At 39.9% G+C, this 23798-nt stretch overlaps 1 protein-coding gene across 13 annotated transcripts in view; it reads left to right on the top strand.

Moving 5' to 3' along the window:
* NCOR1 (nuclear receptor corepressor 1) overlaps window positions 1-23798 on the top strand; it is a 157141-nt gene that overhangs the window by 102927 nt on the left and 30416 nt on the right. For 8 of the 13 annotated variants that reach the window (XM_027047386.2, XM_027047394.2, XM_027047391.2 and 5 more), the window contains 9 exons: window positions 2925-3477; window positions 5643-5772; window positions 8833-9028; window positions 15240-15410; window positions 16155-16315; window positions 19556-19676; window positions 19777-19878; window positions 20206-20306; window positions 22494-22662. In XM_027047386.2, the coding sequence (XP_026903187.2) occupies window positions 2925-3477; window positions 5643-5772; window positions 8833-9028; window positions 15240-15410; window positions 16155-16315; window positions 19556-19676; window positions 19777-19878; window positions 20206-20306; window positions 22494-22662 (1704 nt within the window). The remainder of the gene's footprint in view (window positions 1-2924; window positions 3478-5642; window positions 5773-8832; window positions 9029-15239; window positions 15411-16154; window positions 16316-19555; window positions 19677-19776; window positions 19879-20205; window positions 20307-22493; window positions 22663-23798) is intronic. The other 5 variants (XM_027047393.2, XM_027047398.2, XM_027047395.2 and 2 more) reach the window with 3 other exon arrangements.

Here is a 23798-nt window from a genome sequence, read left to right on the forward strand (position 1 = left end):
AAGGGCTCCCTTTCTCCACTTGTTATTTCTTGCCTTTCTGATCATAACCATCCTGACAGATGTGAGGTGATTGCTTACTCTGTTCTAACCACGTTGTTCTCTTTGCTGTTTGAGCAAAGCAACCCCCCACTTCGGGGGTTTTGCATGAGCTGATCCTTCTACCGTTTCCCCAAGATGTCCCTGGTTCGTTCTGCCATTTCCTTCAGGCCTCTGCTGAAATGTCACCTTACCTCTTTAATACCCTCTTCTTCACTGGTTCCCCAGTTTTGTTACTCACTGTGCTTATGACCTCCGGATGCATCATGTACTTAATTGTTCGTTGTCCGTTTGACACTCGACTGTCAGGTCCTCTAGAGTGCAGTTTGGTCTTTTCACTTCTCTGTCCCCAGTGCACCCTGCACGTTGGGTGTTTTGTACCTAATTGAATGAGTGAGAGGATGCATTTGTAGGGTTTTAAAATACTATGTTATGCATTGAAAGTATCTTTTCCCATATGGTCAATTAAGTCTTTATTGTTTTCTGTGTGAATGATGTATCTGTAGCTTCAGAGTTGCCTGTTTTGCTTTCAGACATTTCTACGTACCTCCTGAGGTTATACATATCCTGTCCTACATTATCTTCTCGAATTTTGAAAACTCTATTCCCTTTGGAATTATTTTTGTGTGTAGTGTAAGGTAGGGTCCATGTTTTTCTTCCAGACAAGGAGCCAGTTCTGAGGGAGCTAGTTTATTAAATAATCATCCTTTACCCAATGATTTGAAATGTCACCTTTGGTATATATTAATTTCCCATCTACTTTAGGATCTATTCCTAGGCATTGCCTTCTGCATTGCTGATTTATTTTGTCTATCACTCTGGCAGTTGCAAACATGTGATACGTTGGCTTTGTGGTAAGTTTGACTATCTGGAGAGGCAGGCCTTTCACTCTAATGTTTTTCATACTTTTCTGAGATTTTCTCAGGGACTTGTTCTTCATATACACTCTAAATTAGTTTATCTAGTTTAAGAAATCTTTCTTGAGGCACCTGGATGGCTCAGTTGATTAAGTGTCTGACTGGGGCTCAGGTCATGACCTCATGGTTCATGGGTTCGAGCCCTGCGTCAAGCTTTGGAGCTGACAGCTCAGAGCCTGGAGCCTGCTTCAGATTCTGTGTCTTCCTCTCACTCTGCCCTTCCCTCACTTGTGCTCTGTCTCTGTCTCTCAAAAATGAATAAACATTAAAATAAAATTTATTTTAATTAAAAAAAAATCTTCCTTACCAACCATTGGGGTTCTCATTGGAGGTAAATATATTAATTTGGGGGGAGATTTAAATTTTTATGTTGTCTACTTCAAGAAAATAATCAAACACTGAATGCTGTAGTAAACATGTCTGTACGCTGTTCATAATAGTGGCAAATTGGAAGTTGCCTGAGGCTCCAGTAATAGAGGAAAAGGGAAGTAAATTTAAGACATGTTCACAATCATTCAGTCACTTTATCCTTCAACAGGTATTTGAGTCTCGTGTGCTCGGCACAGTGCTTGTCCTAGGACTTAAACGATAAGCAAAATAGAGGGTCCCTGCCCTCACAGAGGGAAGGGTGATGGCAAAGGCAAGTGCGTGAGGGAGTTTTGGTAAGGTTCGGTTTTTAAGCAGCTCACTCTGGCGTTGTGGTAGAGAATGGTCTGAGGTGGAAGATGGGAGGAGTTGTTTCTGGACTGGAGCGGCAGTTGTGAGGTTGAATAGAAGTGGGTGGATTCAAGGGATCTTTGCATTTTTTTATTTTTTTATTTTTTGGGGGGAGGGATATATATATATATATCCCAAGCAGGCTCTATGCTCAGTGTGGGACCAGATATGGGACTCGATCCCGTGACCCTGGGATCATAACCTGAACCGAAATCAAGAGTTGTACGCTCAACCGACTGAGCCACCCAGGCGCTCCACAAGGGATCTTTTTAGAGAGAAAATCTGTGCTGCTTGTCTACACAGAATATGGGGATCAATGAGAGGAAGGATTGAAAGATTGCTCGTAGGTTTCTGGTTTAATTGATAGTAAACAGTAGAAAAGAACGGGACTTGGGTGTGTTGAGTCCAAGTCTGGTGCAGGAAATACTGAATTTGTGATTCCTTTGAAATATCGAGGCAAAGATGTCACAGATTAAAACTGCATTTATAAAATGAAACAAACGATGTTGGGAAAGACCAGGGTTACAACGTTAAATTAAAAAGTCTGTGTCATGTTACCCTAGAGCTTTGTTGTGCAGTGTGGTAGCCACTAAATACCTGTGGCTATTGAGCTCTTGAAATGTGGCTAGTCCAAATTGAGATATGCTAAAAATGAAAAATATAATCAGATTTTGAAGACTTAGTACCAAGAAAGGTAAAAATCTTATTGCTAGTTTTCTATGTTGATTACATGTTAAAAAGATAATATTTTAGGCATATTGGGTTAAATAAAATACATGATTTAAAGTTAATTTATCTCTTTACTTTTTTAACGTGACAACCGGAAAAATTAAAATGGCAGGTGTAACTCACATGATGTTCCTATTGGATGGCGCTGTTCTAGAACGGACTGTCAGCCCTCCTGGGTATAAAGAAAAGCACAGAAATGGGCTGGTAGAAATAAACTGAAATGTACCATTTCTGCGTACGGGTTTTTTTGTTTAGTTTTGTTTTTCCATCTTTCTTCATTTTTCAAATTTCATGTAAATGATTTTTCGATACTAAAGGCTTTTACGCTTTCAGTTTCAGAAGGTGAAAACAGTTTGATCTCTCCCTTTCATGCTCTGTAGACACTTTAGCTTCCCAGTGGCTGGCGTATTTCGGTGAGGTCATGCGACGAGTGTCATTCCTTCTAAACCTACTTTGAAGCATGGCTTCTGCCACCCCTGAAACATGTCCATTATCAGATTTTTATGCTGTATCATTATCTTTAAGGTGCTGAAAATAGTTCTGATACAGAAAGTGCTCCTTCTCCTTCACCAGTTGAAGCTGTCAAGCCCGGCGAAGATAGCACTGAAAATGCGTCTTCTCGAGGGAACACGGAACCTGTGGCCGAGCTCGGGTCCACCTCCGAACCTGCGCCCGGTGCGTCTCCCTCCTCGGCAGTGCCAAGTACGAAACCCGTCGAAAATGAAAGCGCGGAGACCCAGGCGAATGACAGCATCACCGTAGAGGCAGCAGAGCCGATGGACGTTGACCGGCAGGAGCCCAGTGCTGAAGTGACTTCTGTTCTTGACCTCCCCGCGACTACCAGAACAGACTCTGTAGATGTTGACATGAGGGTGCCCGAGAACAATCCGTCTAAAGTCGAAGGTGATACCAAAGAGAGAGACCTGGAGAGAGCCGGCGAGAAGACAGAGCCTGGCGATGAAGACTTGGTGGGGGCCCAGCAAATAGGGGCCCAGAGGCCCGAGCCCCAGTCGGACAATGATTCCAGTGCTACCTGCAGTGCTGATGAAGATGTAGATGGAGAGCCCGAGAGGCAGAGGTGAGACTCGTTCCTCTAATACTGTTGTATTCTTTGCTCTGTCGGATGCTGAGTCACAGAACGGTGCCGGCCGCGGAGATTACTCCTGCGTAAACCTCGGCAAGTTAAAGGTGGTCTCCGTGCCATTATTACTGGGTTTTGATGCTCTTCATCTGCTTAAATAACCAAGAACAATTAGGTGCTCGTAATTTTCAAATGAAAAAGATAATATTTTTTTTCTGCATTGGTTACATGCATCCCATATGTAGCAGAGGAGGGGATCTCATCTAACAAAACTTGTGAACGAAACCACAGATGAGACTGCCGTTCCTGGTGTTGGAAGCAGTAGGACGAGGTGGCGAAGGATGTGGTGGTGAAGGCGAGAGGCATTGGCTTGTTTGCTCTAAGACCGCACAGCCTCAAAACAAGGCCTGCTGTCCCTGTGCATTAGAGGGTAGAATATGTTGGGAGAAGAAACATGTTAAGTGTTCTGAAAACATTTTAGAAGGCATGATTTAAACATAAGTTCTAGGTAATTATCACAGTCACTGTTGATATCAGTTAAAATTCTAGGTTATTCATATTTGTAATTGAAAATATGTATAACATACATGAATATAGAACTGTTTTTAGTCACTAAGTTAATAATACAAAACTATTTTATGTGTATGGTTTTTATAAGTTACAGTAAAAAGATAAATTTTTATAGGAATAGATACTGCTTTATTTAATATGTGTACATTCCTTGGGATTTCCTTTTCCTTGAAAGCAATAGAATCCCCTAGAATCACAGTAGAATGTTTCATTGGTGCAGATTCTAGAAATGAATTCGACTAAAAACATCATTTAATCAGAAACCCAGTTCAACACTTTTTTTCTTTTTCTCCCCTCCTGTTTTTTAAAAAGGAAGGCAAATAAGCCACTCACCTAAGTGCCAGATTCTGTTCATCTAAGATGAGGATTCTCTGTGTTTTTCACTGTTGGTTTTAGTAACTACAGGAAGGTAGTAACCTTGGAGGAACACCCGAAGAGATGAACTTGATAGTAGTCTTGAAATTCAGAAATTCCTCGTAAATATATGGTGGTGGTCTTTGAGTAACACTCCAAAGTCTGCATCACTTCCCAACTGTCAAATAACACATCCTATGTTTTCTACATCTGTAACACCATCTTTATTCTTTATGTATGATGTTAATTGTTTTCTTTTATACATTCTGATTTTCTTATCAACTTGTACTTTTTAAAATGTTCATCTTTCCCCAATAATACTGGGAAGTATGATCAAGCCTGCAAGGTGTGGGGTATGGCACTGGTGTATGATTTTCCCCGTTCATGTATTGGGTGTCCTGAACTCCAGTGTAGGTAACGAACCTGAGTGAAGCAGGTGGAATGTGGGGAGAAAGGGACTGTGGGGAACAGAGAGGCACTTGCTGTTTGGAAAAGGAGCTGCATGTTGTTGCCGTGCTGGAGTGCTGCTTCTGTGCTGCCATTTCTTTTCCATTTCTCATGAGAAACCAGGAGTCTGGAATCTTGGGTGGAATTCTCAGTTTTTAAAATGTTCATGGGCAGTTGTTTTAAAAAAGAATGCCCTTTGATCCTGGCAAGATACAGATGACTAGTTTGTAATCTCTGTTAGTGGTAGATTAGGACTTACAAAATTCCATTTTATAATGGAATTTGTTCAGACTGCGTGGTTAGATGCAGATGATTAAATTCAGATTATTTTCAACCTGTAAATCAGTATTAGGTTTCTTGGACAGTTAGCATTACAGAGTCCCTTTTTTCCTTACTCTTCAAATCTCTTCTAAGGTTAATGCGTTGTGTATGTGTGCCCACCTACACATTAACTACTTAGAAGGAATTATGATTGTACATTTAAAGTCTTAAACAAGAATAGGGGCACCTGGGTGGCTTGGTTGGGCATCCAACTTCAGCGCAGGTCATGATCTCACGGTCCATGAGTTTGAGCCCCGTGTCGGGCTCTGTGCTGACAGCTCAGAGATGACCGCTCAGAGCCTGGAGTCTGCTTTGGATTCTGTGTCTCCCTCTCTCTGTTCCCCTCCCCCGCTCACACTCTGTCTCTTTCTCTCTCTCTCTCTCTCTCTCAAAAATAAGATTAAAAACATGTTTTTTTAAGTCTTAAAGAAGAATATATTAATTTATCTTTTTTTTATTGCCAATTGTAGAATGTTTCCCATGGACTCAAAGCCTTCATTGTTAAACCCTCCTGGATCTATACTGGTCTCATCCCCAATAAAACCAAACCCACTGGACCTGCCACAGCTTCAACATAGAGCTGCTGTTATCCCACCGATGGTAAGTTTTCTAAGTGAGGAAGAGAAGTTAAGTTGAGAAATAAAGACCTTTAGAGACCCTTCTTCTCTTTCTTAATCAGTACTTGACCTTTTAAAAAATTGTGGTAAAAAGCACACAACATAAAATTTACCATCTTAACTGTTTTTAAGCGTACAGTTCAGTAGTGTTAAATATATTTGTTGTTGTGAAATAGATCTCCAGAACTTTTCATCTTGCAGAAGTGAGACTCTCGTCTTATTAAGTGGTCACTCTCTTTTGCCCCTCCCCGCCAGCACCTGACTGCCACCATTCTACTTTTCTGTCTCTGAATTTGGCTGCTTAGATACTTCATATAAGTGGAATCATACAGTGTTTGTCTTTTTATGACTGGCTTATTTCACTCAGCATAAAGTCCTTAAGGTTAATCCAGGTTATAGCATGTCATAATCTCTTTCCTTTTTAAGACTGATAATCTCCCTTTGTATGTATATATCACATTTTGTTTATCCAGTCATCTGTCGCTCTATTCCTTTTTCAAATGGATTCATTGTGATAGTTGATTGAAATGGTCATTTCTATTTCAGGAAGAAAAAAACAAAACACCAAAGAAATATAATCCTCTAGCCATAATGTTAGCAAGCTTTGCTTTTGTTTTATTTGTTTTGCTATAAAACAGTGGTAGAATAAATATATGATTAGGTTGTGAATATTAAGAATGAATTATAAAGATTATGGCTAACTGCAGTATACAATTCCAAATCTAGTTTTATTTACACTTTACTCGAATAATCTCTACAAGCTTGACTCCATTTTGACACTGAATTCTGAACTTGGGTATTACTCTTTTACCTAGTAATGTTTTCGCTCTTGCTTTATTTCAGGGGATGTAAATTTGTTTCCTGCCTCATATGATAATTAAAAAAAGTTAAGTGTGTGCTTATGACTCACACACAAATTGTTAAACATTTACTCATTCATTGATTTACTCAAATGGACATTTATTGAGTGTCCAGTTCAAGACAACATTGTTAATGCTGTATGGAATATTTATATATCATAATCTCTGACTTCAAAAAATTTAGAGATTGGCCTTGATAATAAGACATAGGAAAATATTACAATAAAAATTAAGATGAATTATAACAATGTGATGCTCTATTAAGTTAGAAAATATAGTATGGATATTTCAGAAGGAGAGCTTCCTTCTTAATGACACTCTTAAAGAAGACTCCACATAGGAAATAATACTTTGGGGGGCACTTGGTGGCCCAGTGGGTTGAGTGTCTGCCTCTTTTTTTTTTTTGGCTCAAGTCATGATCCCAGGGTCGTAGGATCTAGCCCTGCATCAGGCTCCGCGCTATGCATGGAGCCTGCTTGGGATTCTCTCTCTCCCTCTGCTCCTCTCTCCTGCTTACACGCTCTTTCTCTCTCTCTTAAGAAAAAAAAAAAAAAAAAATTAGAATACATCTTGCCAAATAGCCAGCTTCACTAACCAGGACATTTGTGGAACCATTAATGTACTTGAAGAATAAACATTAAAAAAAAAAAAAAAAAAAAAAAAAAAAGGAAATAACATTGTGGTTGGACCAAAAGAATTCATTAGGCTTTATAGCAAAAGGAGGAAGAGCCATGTTTACATACAAACCAAAGCACAAAGGCAAGTAAATTTTGTGCATGTTTTAGGGTCAGTGAAGAATTCTATTTATAATAGCAGAAAAAACCATGGAAGTCTTTATTTAGGTAATAGTTTCTAAAAAAAGCTCTCTATTTTCCCCCGGAAGTTTTTGTATTATGGGGTAATGGACTGTGTTGGGGCTGTTTATTTAGTATCGAACTGAACAGGTTGGGTTCTTTCCTTCATGAAGTGAGAGAGACAGAAAATAAACAAGGAAAACATGCATTATTGCAGATTGTGCTATTGTAAGTCCTGTCAGTGTACTCTGAAAGAAAGAAACGGGGCCGCAGTAAGAAGGAATATGGGGAGGAAGTTACTGAAGTGTATTGGATGGTAAGGGATGGCCTGTCTGAAGAAGTAACATTTAACAGCCGCCCTGATAGGTCAATGAATTGGGTGTGGGAGGTGAGTGAGGTTGATTAGTCAAGGATGTCCGCCAGGAACCTGGCTTAAGCCGCTAAGGTTCCATTTTCTAAGATGGAGGTCACTGAAGGGGAAGCATTGAATTTAGGAAATGAGATATTTCTGTTTGAATGCAGGTTTTGAGGTGCTTTGAGATATCCAGGTGGAGTTATTATGCAGCCATTCTGTATGGGACTTGGAGCAAACACCTTAGAAATAGAAATTGATGAGTTGTTAACATATAGATGACGTTTAAACCCACAGAAGTGGGTGTGATTACCTGCTGCGGGAGCCTAGAGAGGAGGGGCGTTGAGCCATCAGGGATTTGGCCATCATAAGTGAAAAGCAGACAGAAATATTTTGATTTCTCATCATAAGTTTTGTGATTTTTTTTTTTTCCAAATGTTTGTTTTCGAGAGCGAGAGAGACAAGAGTGCAAGGGGGAAGGGATAGAGAGAGAGAAGGAGACGTAGGATCCGAGCTGTCAGCCAGGAGCCCAACGCAGGCTGGAACCCACAAACCATAAGATCATTACCTGAGCCAAAGGCAGACACTTAACCAACTGAGTCACCCAGGCGTCCCCTTTAGTGATTTTATATTATGTTCAGTTCTGAAAGTGAAATGTTCAGCATTTTAAGCATTACATTTGAAGATTATTTTGATTAAAAAATGGCAAAATCCGGGACGCCTAGATGGCTCAGTCAAATGCCTGACTTTGGCTCAGGTCATGATCTCAGAGTTTGTGGGTTCAAGCCCCATGTCAGGCTCTGTACTGACAGCTCGGAGCCTGGAGCCTGCTTCACATCCTGTGTCTCCCTATCTCTCTGTTCCTCCACCACCTGCACTCAGTCTCTTTCTCTCTCTCAAATATAAGTAAACATTAAAAAAAAAAAAACGGCAAAATCCTATCAACTGGTATGTTACAGAAATAAGCATTATTTGCAGCAGACGGTTGTTGTTATGTTGGTCATTGGCATATTTAGATTTTTTTTTTCTTCCCGTAGGTTTCCTGTACCCCATGTAATATACCAATTGGAACCCCAGTGAGCGGCTATGCCCTGTACCAGCGTCACATTAAAGCCATGCATGAGTCTGCGCTCTTGGAAGAACAGCGACAGAGGCAAGAACAGATAGATTTGGAATGTAGAAGTTCCACAAGTCCGTGTGGCACCTCCAAGAGTCCAAACAGAGAGTGGGAAGGTAGGCAGCGCTGTCATCACAAAGAACTTTCCTGAAGGGAAACAAAACTATACTCCAAAGTGGGTCCCTTGTGTTTTGTAGTTTATCAGCATGCCGATTGATTTATTTCTCTTGCCCCAACACATAGAATCCCTTCAAATTGACCTCAGTTAGACAGTTGAGGAATGTTTGTATTATTGACTACTCTGAAGGATGGCAGTAACATTTTTGGTGGTTTTTGTTAGTATGAATTTTCTGATATTTATCTCTATGCTGGAAGACTATAAAAACCGTTCTTTCTGCCTACTTATCTGACTTTTCAGAGTAAGTGGGAATTGTTATCGTGTCCTCCAAGCAAGTCACATGTAACAGCAGGATAATGCTCTAATTCTCTGATGACAACTTTGTGAAATGTATAGTGCCAGTCAGACCCTGACTCGTCTCTCACCCCAGCATTTACCAGTTGTTTGGCCAGGGACAAGTCCCTTAACTCTTCTTTTAGTTATCTCATTTGTAAAGTGCAAGTTATGGATCGGTCTGTCAGTCTGTCTATCTATCTGTCTATTATACCTACCTACCTACCCACTTATCTATCTATCTATCTATCTATCTAATCTAATCTGTTCGTTCTTTCTTTTCTTTCCTTCCTTCCTCCCTCCCTCCCTCCCTCCTTCCTTCCTTTCTCTTTCTTTCTTTCTCTTTCTTTTCTTTTTTCTTTTCTCTTTCCTTTTCTTTTCTTTTCTTTTCTTTTCTTTTCTTTTCTTTTCTTTTCTTTTCTTTTCTTTTCTTTTCTTTTCTTTTCTCTTTTCTTTTCTTTTCTCCCTTGCTGTCATTACAACCCATAAGAAAGAATCAACAGTCAGTATTATTTTGTAACATGTGGCTCAGCATTATTCTTTATATAATATTGTATGTAATAATATACAATTTATAATAATAGTGCACTAGTGTACACATGGTATAATAGATACCATGGGATATAGGTACCTTCTATAAATGATAATAGAAGGTGTTATCATTGTTGTCACTGTTGTTATTTCAAGTGACAGGTTTGAGTTGTGCATGCTTTTTCTTTTTTTAATTTTTTTATGTTTATGTATTTTTTGTTTTTTATTATTTTTTTTAATATATGAAATTTATTGTCAAATTGGTTTCCATACAACACCCAGTGCTCATCCCAAAAGATGCCCTCTTCAATACCCATTACCCACCCTCCCCTCCCTCCCACCCCCATCAACCCTCATTTTTATGTTTATTTTTGAGAGAGAGACACAGAGCGTGAGTGGGGGAGGGACAGAGAGAGAGGGAGACACAGAATCCGAAGCAGGCTCCAGGCTTCGAGCTATCAGCACAGAGCCTGATGAGGCTCATGACCTCATGAACCGCGAGATCAGGACCTGAGCTGGAGTCAGACACTTAACTGACTGAACCACTCAGGCTCCCCTCTCTCTTTTTTTTTTTTTTTAATATTGTTTTAATTTTAAGTACTCTCTGCACCCAACATAGGGCTCGAACTCACAACCCCAAGATCAAGAGTTGCACACCTCACCGACTGAGCTAGCTAGATGCCGCTGGCATGCTCTTTTTAGTTGTGCATGATAGATACACTTACTTTCTCTAAAAAGGGGAGAGGGGAGTGATTTCTAAGTTGTAATAAATTCTGGCATGGTTAGGAAATGGCACATGTGTTCTGGTTGATAGTTAACTTACCAACTACGTGCTATAATATGCTTAGGATATAAGTCTATTAAGGTCTTCATTACTATGATTTAGATTTTTCCGTAATGATTCAAAAGACTCTTTGTAGTACCTTTTTTAGATAAGTAAGAGCAATTAGCTGTAGAATGCCCTGGATTTCAAGGGCTATTAAATATAAAATGGGAACTGTGGTACTTAAATGATCTTGACCCCCTCCCCCAGTCACACCAATGATAAGTTATTAGTTATTTGGTACACTGAGCCTCTAATGTTAGAGTTCTAAATATAAGATTATTAATGTTTTAAATATAAATCTTATGCTGGTAAAAATAACATCTAGCAAGGCTGGGTGTATAATAGGTGCTAAATGAATATTTCTTGAATGAAGGTAAAAACGTTAATGATTTGGGGGCTTTTAATATATTGGGTGTAGAGAATCCTCAGTTGCTAACTCAGTGATTACATGTTGAAGGAATGAGTTAAATGAACTAGAGTATAAATGGACTTAGCAGAAGTGCTTATCTTTTGAGCAGCCCAGTTACGAGAAAATCTGTCATGATGAGAATGATAAAAATTATAGAGTAATTTAAAAGTCTGTCAATGTATTCCTTACATAAATGATTTAGAATAAATGTTGGGAGGAAGAATTTAAAAGACCTAGAAAAAAATGACATTCAAATGATATTTGCCAAATTCGTACTAAAGCTGAGTATTATTGTTAGTAATATCTGGATCATTCTAATATGTATATCATATAGTTACTTTAGGACCTCAATATCTTGTCTTGTTCTACTTTATAAATTGGGCTGTATTTGGAAGCTGGAGAGACTGAATCAGGCTAGAGCCCAACTTCTAAGACTCTAAACAATGAACTGCATTTCTCTCTGGTCAGTCACATTAATCCATGTGGTTTAGATAAGAGGGGTATCCTAATTTTTAATTGTAATGCAGTGGTCCTTTTTTTTCCCCCAAATTTATTTATTTTTGAAGGAAAGAGAGAGCATGAGAGCATGAGTGGGGGAGGGGCAGAGAGAGAGGGAGACACAGAATCTGAAATGGGCTCCAGGCTCTGAGCTATCACCACAGAGCCCGATGTGGGGCTTGAACCCATGAACCGTGAGATCATGACCTGAGCCGAAGTAGGACACTTAACCAACTGAGCCACCCAGGTGCCCCTATAGTTCAGTGGTCTTAGAACCACATGGTAATTATATTTTTGATTAATACGATACCAGTGTTTATTAGTATGACATCAGTTTGGTTCAAGGTGACCCTAGAAACTGGGGTGGTTGATTACATTTTGTCCCAAGGTTAAGTTTTGTTTTAGCTCATCTACCTAGTATGTTTGTCCAGTGATTTGTTAACCAAGTGCCTGAAGACTCTCCTAAGTTGATAGGTATCCATACATAGTTCAGTGTAAAAGATAATTTCCCTTACATTTATACATCCCCCTTATGTAATTGTATACTTGCAGTTAAATTGCTTATATGCAGCATGTTTGATATAAATGTTTTCAATGCAACATCATAGAATAGTTTATAGAATGGTAAATACAGCAAGAATATGGATTTAACATATAAACAAGTACCAGTCCACTTGAATTAGGACCATGGTTTTGACTTTTCACAGTCTCACTTAGAAAGTGACAGGCAGCACCGGTTGTCCAACTGTTTGATTGTATTCACCTTAATGTCAGTGGCATAAAAAATTTTTGTAGGTGGTGTAAGCCTTTTCACCTGTAGGAAAGCTTGGGGAAAACCTTAGAGGCAATTGTTTTCACTTTCCAGGAACATTTACACAAGCTGACCCCTGCTTTAGTTTGAAGCCTTTTCCCTGTAGTGAAGGAGCTCAGACACACACGTCCAGAGAGTTAAAATTAAACTTGCAGTGCAGGTTTAATAGGATCAGTTCAATCCAATTAAGAGTTAATGCATCTGTGCAACTGAATCTAGTCTGTTTCTTTTGTTGTTGGTTTCTTTATCTTTTCAGCCCTGAGTACATGATGATTTAAAAGCTGTATTTAGAACCATCTAAATTTCCAGTTTTCCTTTAACAGTACATGACAAAATAGTTTCCACATAGTTGTCAACTTATTGGAAGTGACAAAACAATCACACGGAATTTATAATACACCATGCTGTTAAATTCTCTAGAAAGGAAGACATGAGTTTCTTTGGAAGTGGGTCTGTTTTATAAATCTGCACAGCATTAGAGCACTTAATCGAATTCGTTACATTAATATGGCTAAGAAGGGAAGAGTACCATCATCTTAATGGGTACCCCAGAGGCATCTGAAATTCAACACCCAGTGATTCAGGGAGGCATTTTTGCCATGTGGTTTAGAGCTCAGAGTCAGGCTTTTGAAAGATCCCTGGTAGAGTGACCTTGGTTGGGCAATATGGTGTGATTCTTTTGAGCTTCAGTTTCCTCATCTGTGAACTGGTGTTAATAATCTCATTGGTCATGAGGGCTAAGTGAGATAATTCATGTAATCACGGTGCTCTGCACTGTATGTATATAAATAGTATATAAAAAGTATGTAAACAGTACATACTTTAAAAAAAAATTAAGTATTAACACACAGTGCAGTATTGGCTTCAGGAGTAGAAATCAGTGATTCATCACTTACATACAACACCCAGTGCTCATCACAAGTGCCCTCCTTAGTACCTGTCACTCATCTAGCCCATCTTCCACCCATCTCCCTCCATCAACCCTTGGTTTTGTTCTCTGTCATTAAGAGTCTCTTGTGGTTTGTTTCCATTTCTTCTTGCCCCTCCCCCCACCGTGCCATATGTTCATCTGTTTTGTTTCTTAAATTCCACCTATGAGTGAAATCATATGACATTTGTCTTTCTCTGAAGTACATACTGTTTTTAAAAGTTTATTTGTTTTGAGAGAGAGAGAGAGCAAGGGAGGGGTGGAGAGAGGGAGAGAGAGAATCCCAAGCAGGCTCAGCACTGTCAGTGCAGAGCTCAACGCGGGGCCCGAACTGATTGAACTGCGAGATCAGGACCTGAGCTGAAATCAAGAGTCAGACACTTAACTCACTGAGTCACCCAGGCTCCCCATTGAAGGACAGGCTTAATATTAGTTGATTACTATAATTGTTTCTAGTTTTTACACAAATCTTAGTAAGCCGGAGAACTCTTTATGGCTTGTGCTAATGAATCTTTATTTGAAACCAATTATAAACCTTCCTTTTAATAGTGAAATGCTAGAGACCTTCTCTTTAGACAGGAACTTTCACTGCTTACTGTAGTTTAGTAAAGAAAAAAAGAATAAAAAATAAGCGTGGCCGTTTGAAGGGAGAAGACAAATTATTATTCACAGGATAAGATTATCTACCTAGAAAGCCTAAAAGAATCAACTGGAAAGTTATTAGAGCTAAAAGGAAAGTTCATTAAGTTTTTGAGGAAAAAAAAATGATAGGCAGGAACCCACATCTTTCTTTCCTATGTATCTGCAATAAAAAGTCATATATGTAAAAGATGAAAAAGATGGTTTTCCTAGCAACAAAATGTAAAATACCTTAAAAATAATTTTTAACAAGGAATGTATAGAAAAGACATACGAGAAAGTCTAGATTCCTCATTTAGGAAACGTTATTATGGAATGTCCGGTCTCCTGTATTCATAAATTTAATGCCAGTCTAATGAAAATTCCAGTGACATTTTGTTTGGAGAGGAACTACTTAATGATTTTAAATTTAGGTTTACCTGCAAGACTAAATGGGTAAGACTAGGTAAGCAAAAGAGTAATAGGAATTTGTTCTGGCAGACATTAAAATACCCCAAATCTAAATGGTTTGGGTTACAGATGATTTGTACTTTCTTCCTTGTGCTTTTCTGATTTTCCAGAATTACAATGTCCGTATCATTTTAAAAAAGAAAAAGTTATATCTTATTATGTGTATTTTTAAATATTAATGTGACTGCATATCTGATGTACCCATTTAAATGCTTAAAGTTTTTTGTAATGCTTAATGTAGAGGTAAATCATATGATTTTTATTAGCATTGTTATAGTATAATTCATAGTTTCATAAACTGGTGTAGGTTTTTTGGATTAGTTTGATCTGTATCCTTTGAAACGCTTCTTCCATTTCTTAGTCATGTTTATTTTTCTGACTGTTAAGTGGTGGGTTTCAACAGGCTAAATAAAAGAGCTGAAATTCTCAGAGATCTAAGTCAAGCAAGACTTGAATTCACACAATGGCCGGATAATCTGAGGTTTGCCTGTTGTGATCCTTATTGCATGTGAAAATGCTAGTTTTCCTATTGAGGAGAAAAGGAAGTACTTTGTCTTTTAAAGGGAAAAATCATAACTGAATTTTTGAGGATTTTATTAGGGTCCTAGTGATGGTGCATACACAGATGTAACCTCTGTATGGGTGGATTCCCCCCAGGAATTTTAGATTTTAATTTATTAGTATATAGTCGGATCTGCCCCTGGATGGTGTGGGCTTGGTCCTTTCACACTTACTATTTTCGTTTGGGGTTCTTCCCTTATTTTGATAACTTTAACTTCCATAGGAAAATCAGTCGCCTATATGCCCTATGCTGAGGTCACACGTGCCCTAGAACAGGAAGCACAGATGCACAGTACCGCAGCAAGGTCAGCATCACCGTGTAGGCTCTCTCCGAGAGAAGTCAGTAAAGCCGCTCCACAGCCTATGAGTGCAGCCCGCTATAGTGTCCCGCCAGGTAAATATCGTTCCTCTGTGCAGTGGCTGCTGGCCATCTACCTGCCGGTGCTACACATGGGTGGTTTCCAGGACATGTCCTTCCCGTTTCAAGAGTACCTTCTGGTTTCTCTACATCCCATCATCACTTGTATTCAGTTGAGATTTACCGGGGCCGCTGGGAAGTTTGTGTCCACACGTGTCCACACGTGTCCACTGTGACTTTGACTGGCCCTTCTGTTACGAGGTCCTGTACTTTTGAAAAATCTTGAGATCCCCTCCCCCACCATAAGAGATTCCCGAGTCTGTGAGAGCCAGAATCCGTGAATGTTGCTCAAATTCTGCAGGATGCAAAAGGGGACATACAGCTGGTTGTCAGTTGCGTCTGTATGTTCTCCCTAGTTGCCGCATCAGCTGCTCGTAAGAAGCAGGTCCAAAGAGCGATGGAGAGAGAGAGAGAGGATTATTAAAGATTGCCATTTGCCGATGCTAAGCAGAAGTAGGTTGAAATGAACATCAGCTTGCAAGCTCCGGTTTGACAGGGAGTTGGATATTTCAGCCTCCCAAATACCATGTGTGACCTGAATGTGTATACGGCTTTAATTCAAGTGAAAGAGAAATTTAAAATAGAAATGCTCATCTTCAGCCTCATCTTGCACTCCAAATCCAATTTGTGATTTAAAAATTCAGGAATGACTGAGATAGGTGGGGTGTTGCAAACTACGAAATGGACTGTTTTAAATCATCTTTTTCTTCCTTTTAAAAGTCCTGCAGCCTGCTCCACATCAAGTGATAACCAATCTCCCCGAAGCGGTTCGGCTTCCGACAACTCGACCCACGAGGCCACCTCCTCCACTTATTCCATCATCTAAAACCACAGTGGCTTCCGAAAAACCCTCTTTCATCCTGGGAGGCTCCATCTCGCAGGTAAAAACGCCTTCTCTCCTCAGGAGATTTCTGTTGAGGATTGCTTTCTGTCACTGATTTGTCAGAGTCTTAAATGAAAACCTATATACGAAGAGGCCATGACCAGAAAATATGGCGGTCATCGTACTCAGTGCCACACTCCGGAAGCTTGTGTGCGTTGGGTGCACAGAGTGAGTGGCCTTGGCACACTGTCTGGTTTAACTTTGTGAGGCACTTCTGTGCCCTGAAGTTGAGTGTAGCGTAGATGAAAGAGGAGTCTCTTCAGAGGAATCTTTTCAAGTACTCAGATATGTGTTGACCAACTATTACAAAGGCTCTAAATACCAGTTCATTCTGACTTTGGCCACTGTATCTTTCTTTTTTCCTGGTGTTACTTTTTTTTTTTTAATACGGTGTTATCTTTTTTTTTTTTAATTTTTTTAATGTTTGTTTATTTTTGAGAGAGAGAGAGACAGAGGGAGACATAGCATGAGCAGGGGAAGGGCAGAGAGACAGAGAGGGAGACACGGAATATGAAGCAGGCTCCGTGCTCCACGCTGTCAACACAGAGCCTGAGGTGGGGCTCAAACTCTCAAACTATGAGATCATGACCTGAGCTAAAGTTGGACCCTCAACCGACTGAGCCACACAGGTGCTCCAAATGTGGTCTTCTCTTAATTGTTGTAAAGTGTTGACTCATGTGCAGCACCAGCAGTGACCACACCCCTGTCAGGTTATAGAACCATTTCATCACTCCAGAAAGTTTTCTCACGCCCTTTCGGCCTGAAGCAATCCTAGTTTTGCTTTCTACTGGCACAGATTAGTTTTGCCTTTTCTAGAACTTCATGTAAATGGACTCATACTGTGTGTACTCTTCTGTGTCTTCTTTAACATAGCATGACGGCTTTAGGGATTCATCCAGGGTTTTGTGTCATCAGTAGTTTTTTTTTTTTTTTATTGCCAAATAATACTACATTGTATGAACATACTGGTTTGTTTATCCATTTTCTTGTTAATGGAAGCGTGAGCTATTTCTTGTTTTTGGCTACAGTGAATAAAGCTGATACAAACATTATACTGGGCTCTTTATAGATACAATGTTTTCATTTCTCTTGTATACTCCTCTGAGAGTGGAATTGCTGAATATATGTTATGCTTTACTTTATAATTTTCCAGAGTGGGTCTCCTGTTTTACACCACTACCCCCAACGCATAAGCCTTCACGTTGCTTTGCCGTTGGCAGTCTTTTTTATCTTAGTTTTATTAGTGGGTATGTAACATTTGATGGTGGCTCCAGTTTGCATTTCCCTGAAAACAAAGACGTTGAGCACTTTCTCGTATATCTATTGGTCATTTATGCATCTGATTGTGAAGTGACTGTCTTACTGTCTGTTTTTATTGGGATTTTTGGTTAGTAGATTGTAGAAGTTCTTTATATGTTGTGGATGAAAGGTCTCTGTTACAAAGTTTTTTCTCTTCTTTGTGGCTTTTGTGTCTTACTGATATGTTTTGATGAGCAGAAATTTGAAGTTTTGTTGTGATTCTTGTAGCTTTCTTTATAAGTCCTGAAATCATGTGCTATGAGTCCTTGTAAGGGCTTTTATTTTTCAAGATTGCTCTGCCTCTTCTCTGTGACTTCGGCATTTCCATATAAATTATATAGGTGAGCTTTGACAAAAAATTCTGCTGGGATTCTGGCAGGGGTTGCCTTAAATCTATAGATTATTTTGGGATACATATGAAGATCTTGAGAATATTGAATCTTCTAATCCATGAACATGTTTATCTTTCCATATTTTAGGTCTTTAATTTCTCTCAACAGTATTTCATAGTTTTCACTGTAGAGGTTTTGTTAGATTTATTTTCAGTTAATTATTTGTAACGTGTTTTATGTTTTCATGTGTGGGTCATACTTTCTTGTTTCTTGTAAATTTTGGTTAAAAACTGGATATTTTACATAACAGAATGTGGCAACTGTGGAAAATGGATTTTCCTCTCTCCCTAGGGTTTGCTGTTGTTGCTATTGTGTGTTGGTATTTGCTTTGTGACTTTTCTGAACTAACTCTGTAAAGTCTGTATTCTTGTGACCTGTGTGGCCATTGAAGTCACTGTTTGGTTCAGCTGGTGGCCAGCTAATTGCTGGACAGACTTCAGTGCCTAGAATCAGTAAGCGTCCCAGTCTTGACTGAGTAGCTCTGTGTGTGTGTGTTGGGGCACGCCTTCGACATTCAGCCTGGTACCTGACAACCCTGCCTTAGTCTTCTCTTCCTGCTTCCACAGAGCTTTGAGGTCAGCCAGAGTTGAGAATTCAAGGCCTTCTCAGGTCTTTCCTAGGCATCTGCACAACCTTGCACATGCACATGGCCTCCTAGATTGTTAGGAATACTTTGGAGTTTTTCAGATCCCCTTTAAACATCTAATTCCTTGGCTTTTCCTTTAAAGGTGTTTGGTTAGCCTCTCATTTGCCTTCTTGGTTATCTACTGCCCCAGACAGTGAAGAATTTCAGTCATTTGACTCTGATAGTTTTTGACAACGTAGTCAGGTCAAATAAAGACAGCCTTGCAAATGGGTCTTCCAGAGAACCAGAAGGAATAATGACAGTTATCTGGGAATGAGGCTTTTAGGGAGCCCAGCCCTGTTTTTTCCCCTCCAGTGGCTGCCAGGCTGATGGTTTTCACCACGATTGACGGTTGTTGATTTTCACTGCCGCCACCGAGCTTGGCCGGGAGTATATGAGATGAAATAGAACAAGTTCAGATGCCACGAAACCCACTGTTCTTACTTAGATTCTGCTGGTTTTCTTGAACACATGCGCCCAGATTTCCACAACCCTTTGGTTAATTTTCAGATTAAAAGTTGTTGTTGTTTTTTTATAATTTTTACTGGTTGCCTTTGTGGAGGAGAGTTTTCCGAAGTCCTTACTCTTGGTTTTCACTGATGTCAGTGTCCTGTAGCATTTTTAAGAGGCATAATAGTAGCTTACGTTTTGAGTGTAGTGTTAAGTGCTTTATTTATGTAATTTGTTAACAATAAATTATTTACATGAAATTTATGGTGATTTCAGAAGGCCTATCTTGCTCCTTTTAAAAATATTTTTAATGTAAGCAATCCATGATAAGGATTCTCTTGCTTTGCAAATACCTGTTCTTAACTTGGGGCAGTGGGGGTGTAAATTTTTATAAACAGAAACACGAGCATTAAATTTATTGTTGACCTTGTGAAAAGACACTGTTATTTTAGTCTTTTAAAATTATTTTTAGGGAACACCTGGCACTTATTTGACTTCTCATAATCAGACTTCCTACACTCAAGAAACAGCTAAGCCCTCAGTGGGTTCTATCTCTCTTGGATTGCCACGGCAACAGGAATCTGCCAAATCAGGTCAGCGAGTAAATACTCATAATGTTCCTGCATTTGTGGCATCACACTCGGTAATTCGGCCCTTGGTCTCTTCATGTGTGTCTCTTGCTTTGGTCCATAGCTACTGCGCCCTACATCAAGCAGGAGGAATTTTCTCCCCGAAGCCAGAACTCCCAGCCTGAAGGTTTATTGGTCAGGGCACAACACGAAGGAGTGGTCAGAGGTAAAATATGCTGTTTGGCGGAAATGTTAAACTTTTCTTCCCAATAAATTTATTAAAGTGAGTCACTAATATGGTTTAACTATGGGGTTTTGAGTTAGAACCTGTACACTCTAAATTTTTCTTTCTGTATAAAAATAATTTAAAACTGTGAAATTCCATATTTTAGTAATCCTCTTTAATAATTGCATTATTATTTTAAAAGTGCATTTCAGTAAAACACAGCTATTCTTTTCGTGCTGCTGTGTCCCCTCAGCCCTCCTCCAAGTAGGGACTGGTGTTTTGTTTGCAGTGGCAGGTTAAGTTGCTAATAATTTTGGTTTTCTTCAGGTACTCCAGGAGCCATTCAAGAAGGGAGTATAACTCGGGGGACTCCAACCAGCAAAATTTCCCTGGAAGGCATCCCATCCCTGCGGGGCTCCATCACTCAGGTTAGTTGTGATCGTGCCTGAAATCCTGGACAAGAGCTAATGAGAAAACTAGAAGTCCAGTTTCAAGAGCTCTGGCTGTTACAGCAGTTTTGTGATTAAGTTGTTTGTTGTTCTGGATTATGGGACTGGATCTCAGTGGTAATAAACCCAAATCTATAAAACTGTCTGCAGAAAGACATTAATGTAATCGTTTTGACCACAAGCTATATTCTCTATTCTGCAGGTCATTTGAAAAGGTCAGTTATTTGCAAATGGGCAGAAGAAACAAGTTCTGATTGATGTAGTTCTTACTGTCTTCCTGGCAAAGCTTTTACCATGTGTTGAGCTTAAATAGAAATGGAGAAGAAAATCATTATAAATTATTTGCTCGCCTTTGCCCTCTGTGAAAAAGAAGGTCCTACAGTCCCGGCCTATAAGCCGCCTTGCTAGAGTCTAATGCTAACCCAGGAGATATGGATGATGTTGATAAAAGCATCACAAGTCAAGTATCTTCTTCCAATTTTAGGTTAAATAAGTTGCCAACTTTCATTAGGGAAAGGTCTTTCTTTTCCTCCATTAGATGTTAGTTTGAAGTGTAACAGACATTAGCCTCTTTATTCTTGTAGATCTGGGAAGGGAAAATTCTATTTTGGGAAATGATTGTAAACAGATTTTTTTGCACATTGAACCTGTTACAGGATTTCTATTCTGTTCTTCTTCCTTGTCTTTTGTCCTTGTTCCCTAGGACAGTGGTTGGTAAAAGTGTGGTCCCCAGGCCAGCAGCATTAGTGGGACCCGGGAAGTTGTTAGGCATGTAAATGAAGTCTCATCTGTGGGGGCGGCGCCCAGCAGTCTGTGTTTCCAGCCCTGCAGTGATTCTGCTGGATGTCCAGTCGAGAACCACACCCTAGGACCCTGCTGACCTAGGGTAGTCTGTGCCCTAGAGCGTCAGCACCTCCTGGGAGCTTGTTAGAATAACGCAGAAATTTTAGTCCCCTCTTCAGACCCTGAATTAGCGTCTCCATTTTAACAAGATTCACCAGTGACTCCTTTCTGAGACGTGGTTTATGGAGTATGTGGCATAGTGATCTAGAAAGTTACATATTAACTCTTCTCATCTCTCCTTCTAAATTTGACCAAAATATACATCCCCTTGAGATTAGTTTTCAGAATAAGCAAACACTTCAGTAGCGGAGAAGAGAAATAAATGGCTTATGTATATTATTATCTCTTCTTGGTCATTTTCACTCTGGTAACCACGCTGTGGGTAGGAGGACAGAATGAACTGGATAGAACGAGGCTAGGCTGTTCTCTGTTTATTTTCAAACCAGTCTGCGCACATGGCACGAGCACTTCCGAAGTAGGCGTTAAGGATTTTCAGATGTTTACTCCCAGGCTCGTTGAATGGCCATACAAGTGGATGTTTTGTTCTTGTCTTTCTTCCTGCTCTAAGCATGTGGTTTCAGATTGTCCTCACTAGAGTTTTGGGGACACTTAATGTGGGAGTGGGCTGGGTCTGGGCCTGCCACTCTCATTTCAACCCAAGCAGCTCACTTTTATAAAGTGTTCTACACATGAGGTGCCACGAGTGATTTTGCTAGAAAGGGAAGGGTTTACTGCTTCAAGGAAGGCTTAGAAAGAACCACGGCCATAGGCACCCTAGAAGAGGACTACTAAATTATGGTGAAAGTTCAGATGATGTGGCCTAAACTGAATCCACGTCACAGAATGGAGGCATCTGAGTTTTGTCACCCCTGCCCCCCACGTCCCCCATTGGTGACCAGAAGGCACACAGTTTGGGAACTGCAGGTCTTTTCTCTTAGGACAATGTGAGAGCAAGGTGTGGACTCTAAATTTAAAACTTTGTTTATTGCCTCTTTTTTATTAGACATTTTGAAAGAAAAAGTATTACATTTGCATGATTTTGGGTCTTAAGACAGATTTTTTTTCCCCCCTGGGCATTAAGAGGTTTGACCTCATGGTGGGGAAGAAAGCTGATTTGACTCATATATACCTGTTTTGTATGGCAGGGTTCAAGGACAAAAAGGTACAGTGTTTCTTAATGTTTATACAAACTTAATGTCTGGTCCTCTTGTGTCTTTGACCTTCTTTGTAGATACGGTTTGATCTCTCAGTGTGGTAGGTTAAGTTTTCTGAGTGTCTCACGTTTCCTCTAAATCCGAGTGTTTATGTTTGATTCGATGGCAGGGTACCCCAGCTCTGTCACAGGCTGGCATACCAGCTGAGGCTCTGGTGAAGGGATCCATTTCTAGAATGCCCATTGAAGAGAACAGTCCTGAGAAGGGCAGAGAGGAAGCTGCATCAAAAGGTCATGTTATTTATGAAGGCAAAAGTGGACACATCTTATCATATGACAGTAAGTATGTCGTCTGTACTCTGAAGCCAGAACTGTAACGTATGACTAAAACATGGACTCTGGTTCCCCACCTACTTGCTTGGGGGAGTTAGTTTTCCTTCCTGAGCCCAAGTTTAATCTCTGTAAAAGGGGTTAACAGTAGTGCCTTCTCATGGAACTTTTGTGAAAATTTAACTCGGATGGAGACCGTCAATGAAAAGTGATAAACCATGTAGATAGAGCCCATAGTAAGTGGTTCTGTCAGTGGTAGCTAACATCACCTGTGGCCAGTTGATTTAGCCAAAGAAAATATTCTTTGTTTCACTGTAGTAGAATCACTTTTATCTTAAAGATGTCTTTTATGCATTAAGAATTAGGGAGTAGGAGCGCCTAGGGGGCTCAGTCGTGTGAGCGTCCGACTCTTGATGTGGGCTCAGGTCATGATCTCACAGTCTGTAGGGTCAAGCCCTTCATCAGGCTCCATGCTGACAGTGGAGCCTTTCTGGGATTCTCTCTCCCCCTCTGTCTCACTCTGCCCCTCCCTCCCTCACTTGCGTTCTCTGTCTCAACTTGAAAACTTAAAAAAAAAAAAAAAAAAAAAGGGAGTAGATACTAGTCTGGTAATCCTGGAAAGGGCATTGAATTTAAATTCTACTTAAATAAAACTAGTTTAATGTCTGTGTGTGTGTCAACATTTTCTTTAGATGTATTCTTAGGTTATATTTTCTCATTAACGTTACAGCAGTGATTCAGTTATGGTATCACAGCCAAGCGAGGGACTGGATTTGCGTTCCCATTTGCAACTTTTTTGTGAACCGAGTAGTCCTTAGTCATGCTTTATCTTTCTCTTTGAATACAGCGACATAAGGTATGCCAGCAACAGTGACTGATGTAGAACACATGGTAACTTTCTTATTTCCTTCCTCCTTTCTTGTTTTAACATTTCTGGCATACACTGATTTACATTTTGCTTCTGGAGGGAGAAATTAACGGACATTGCCTAAGCCAGAAATCTGGATGTCATCCTTGACACTTCCTTCTCTTCCCCCCTGCAGTCAGTCCTAAGTTGTTTCCGTTTTCTTTTCTGAATTCTCTGGAATCCATCCATTGCTCTGTATTCCCCACTGCCACCATCGTCTTTCAGCCGGACAGCTCGG

Source organism: Acinonyx jubatus, chromosome E1 (assembly GCF_027475565.1).
Source record: "Acinonyx jubatus isolate Ajub_Pintada_27869175 chromosome E1, VMU_Ajub_asm_v1.0, whole genome shotgun sequence".
Classification (NCBI taxonomy): Eukaryota; Metazoa; Chordata; class Mammalia; order Carnivora; family Felidae; genus Acinonyx; species Acinonyx jubatus.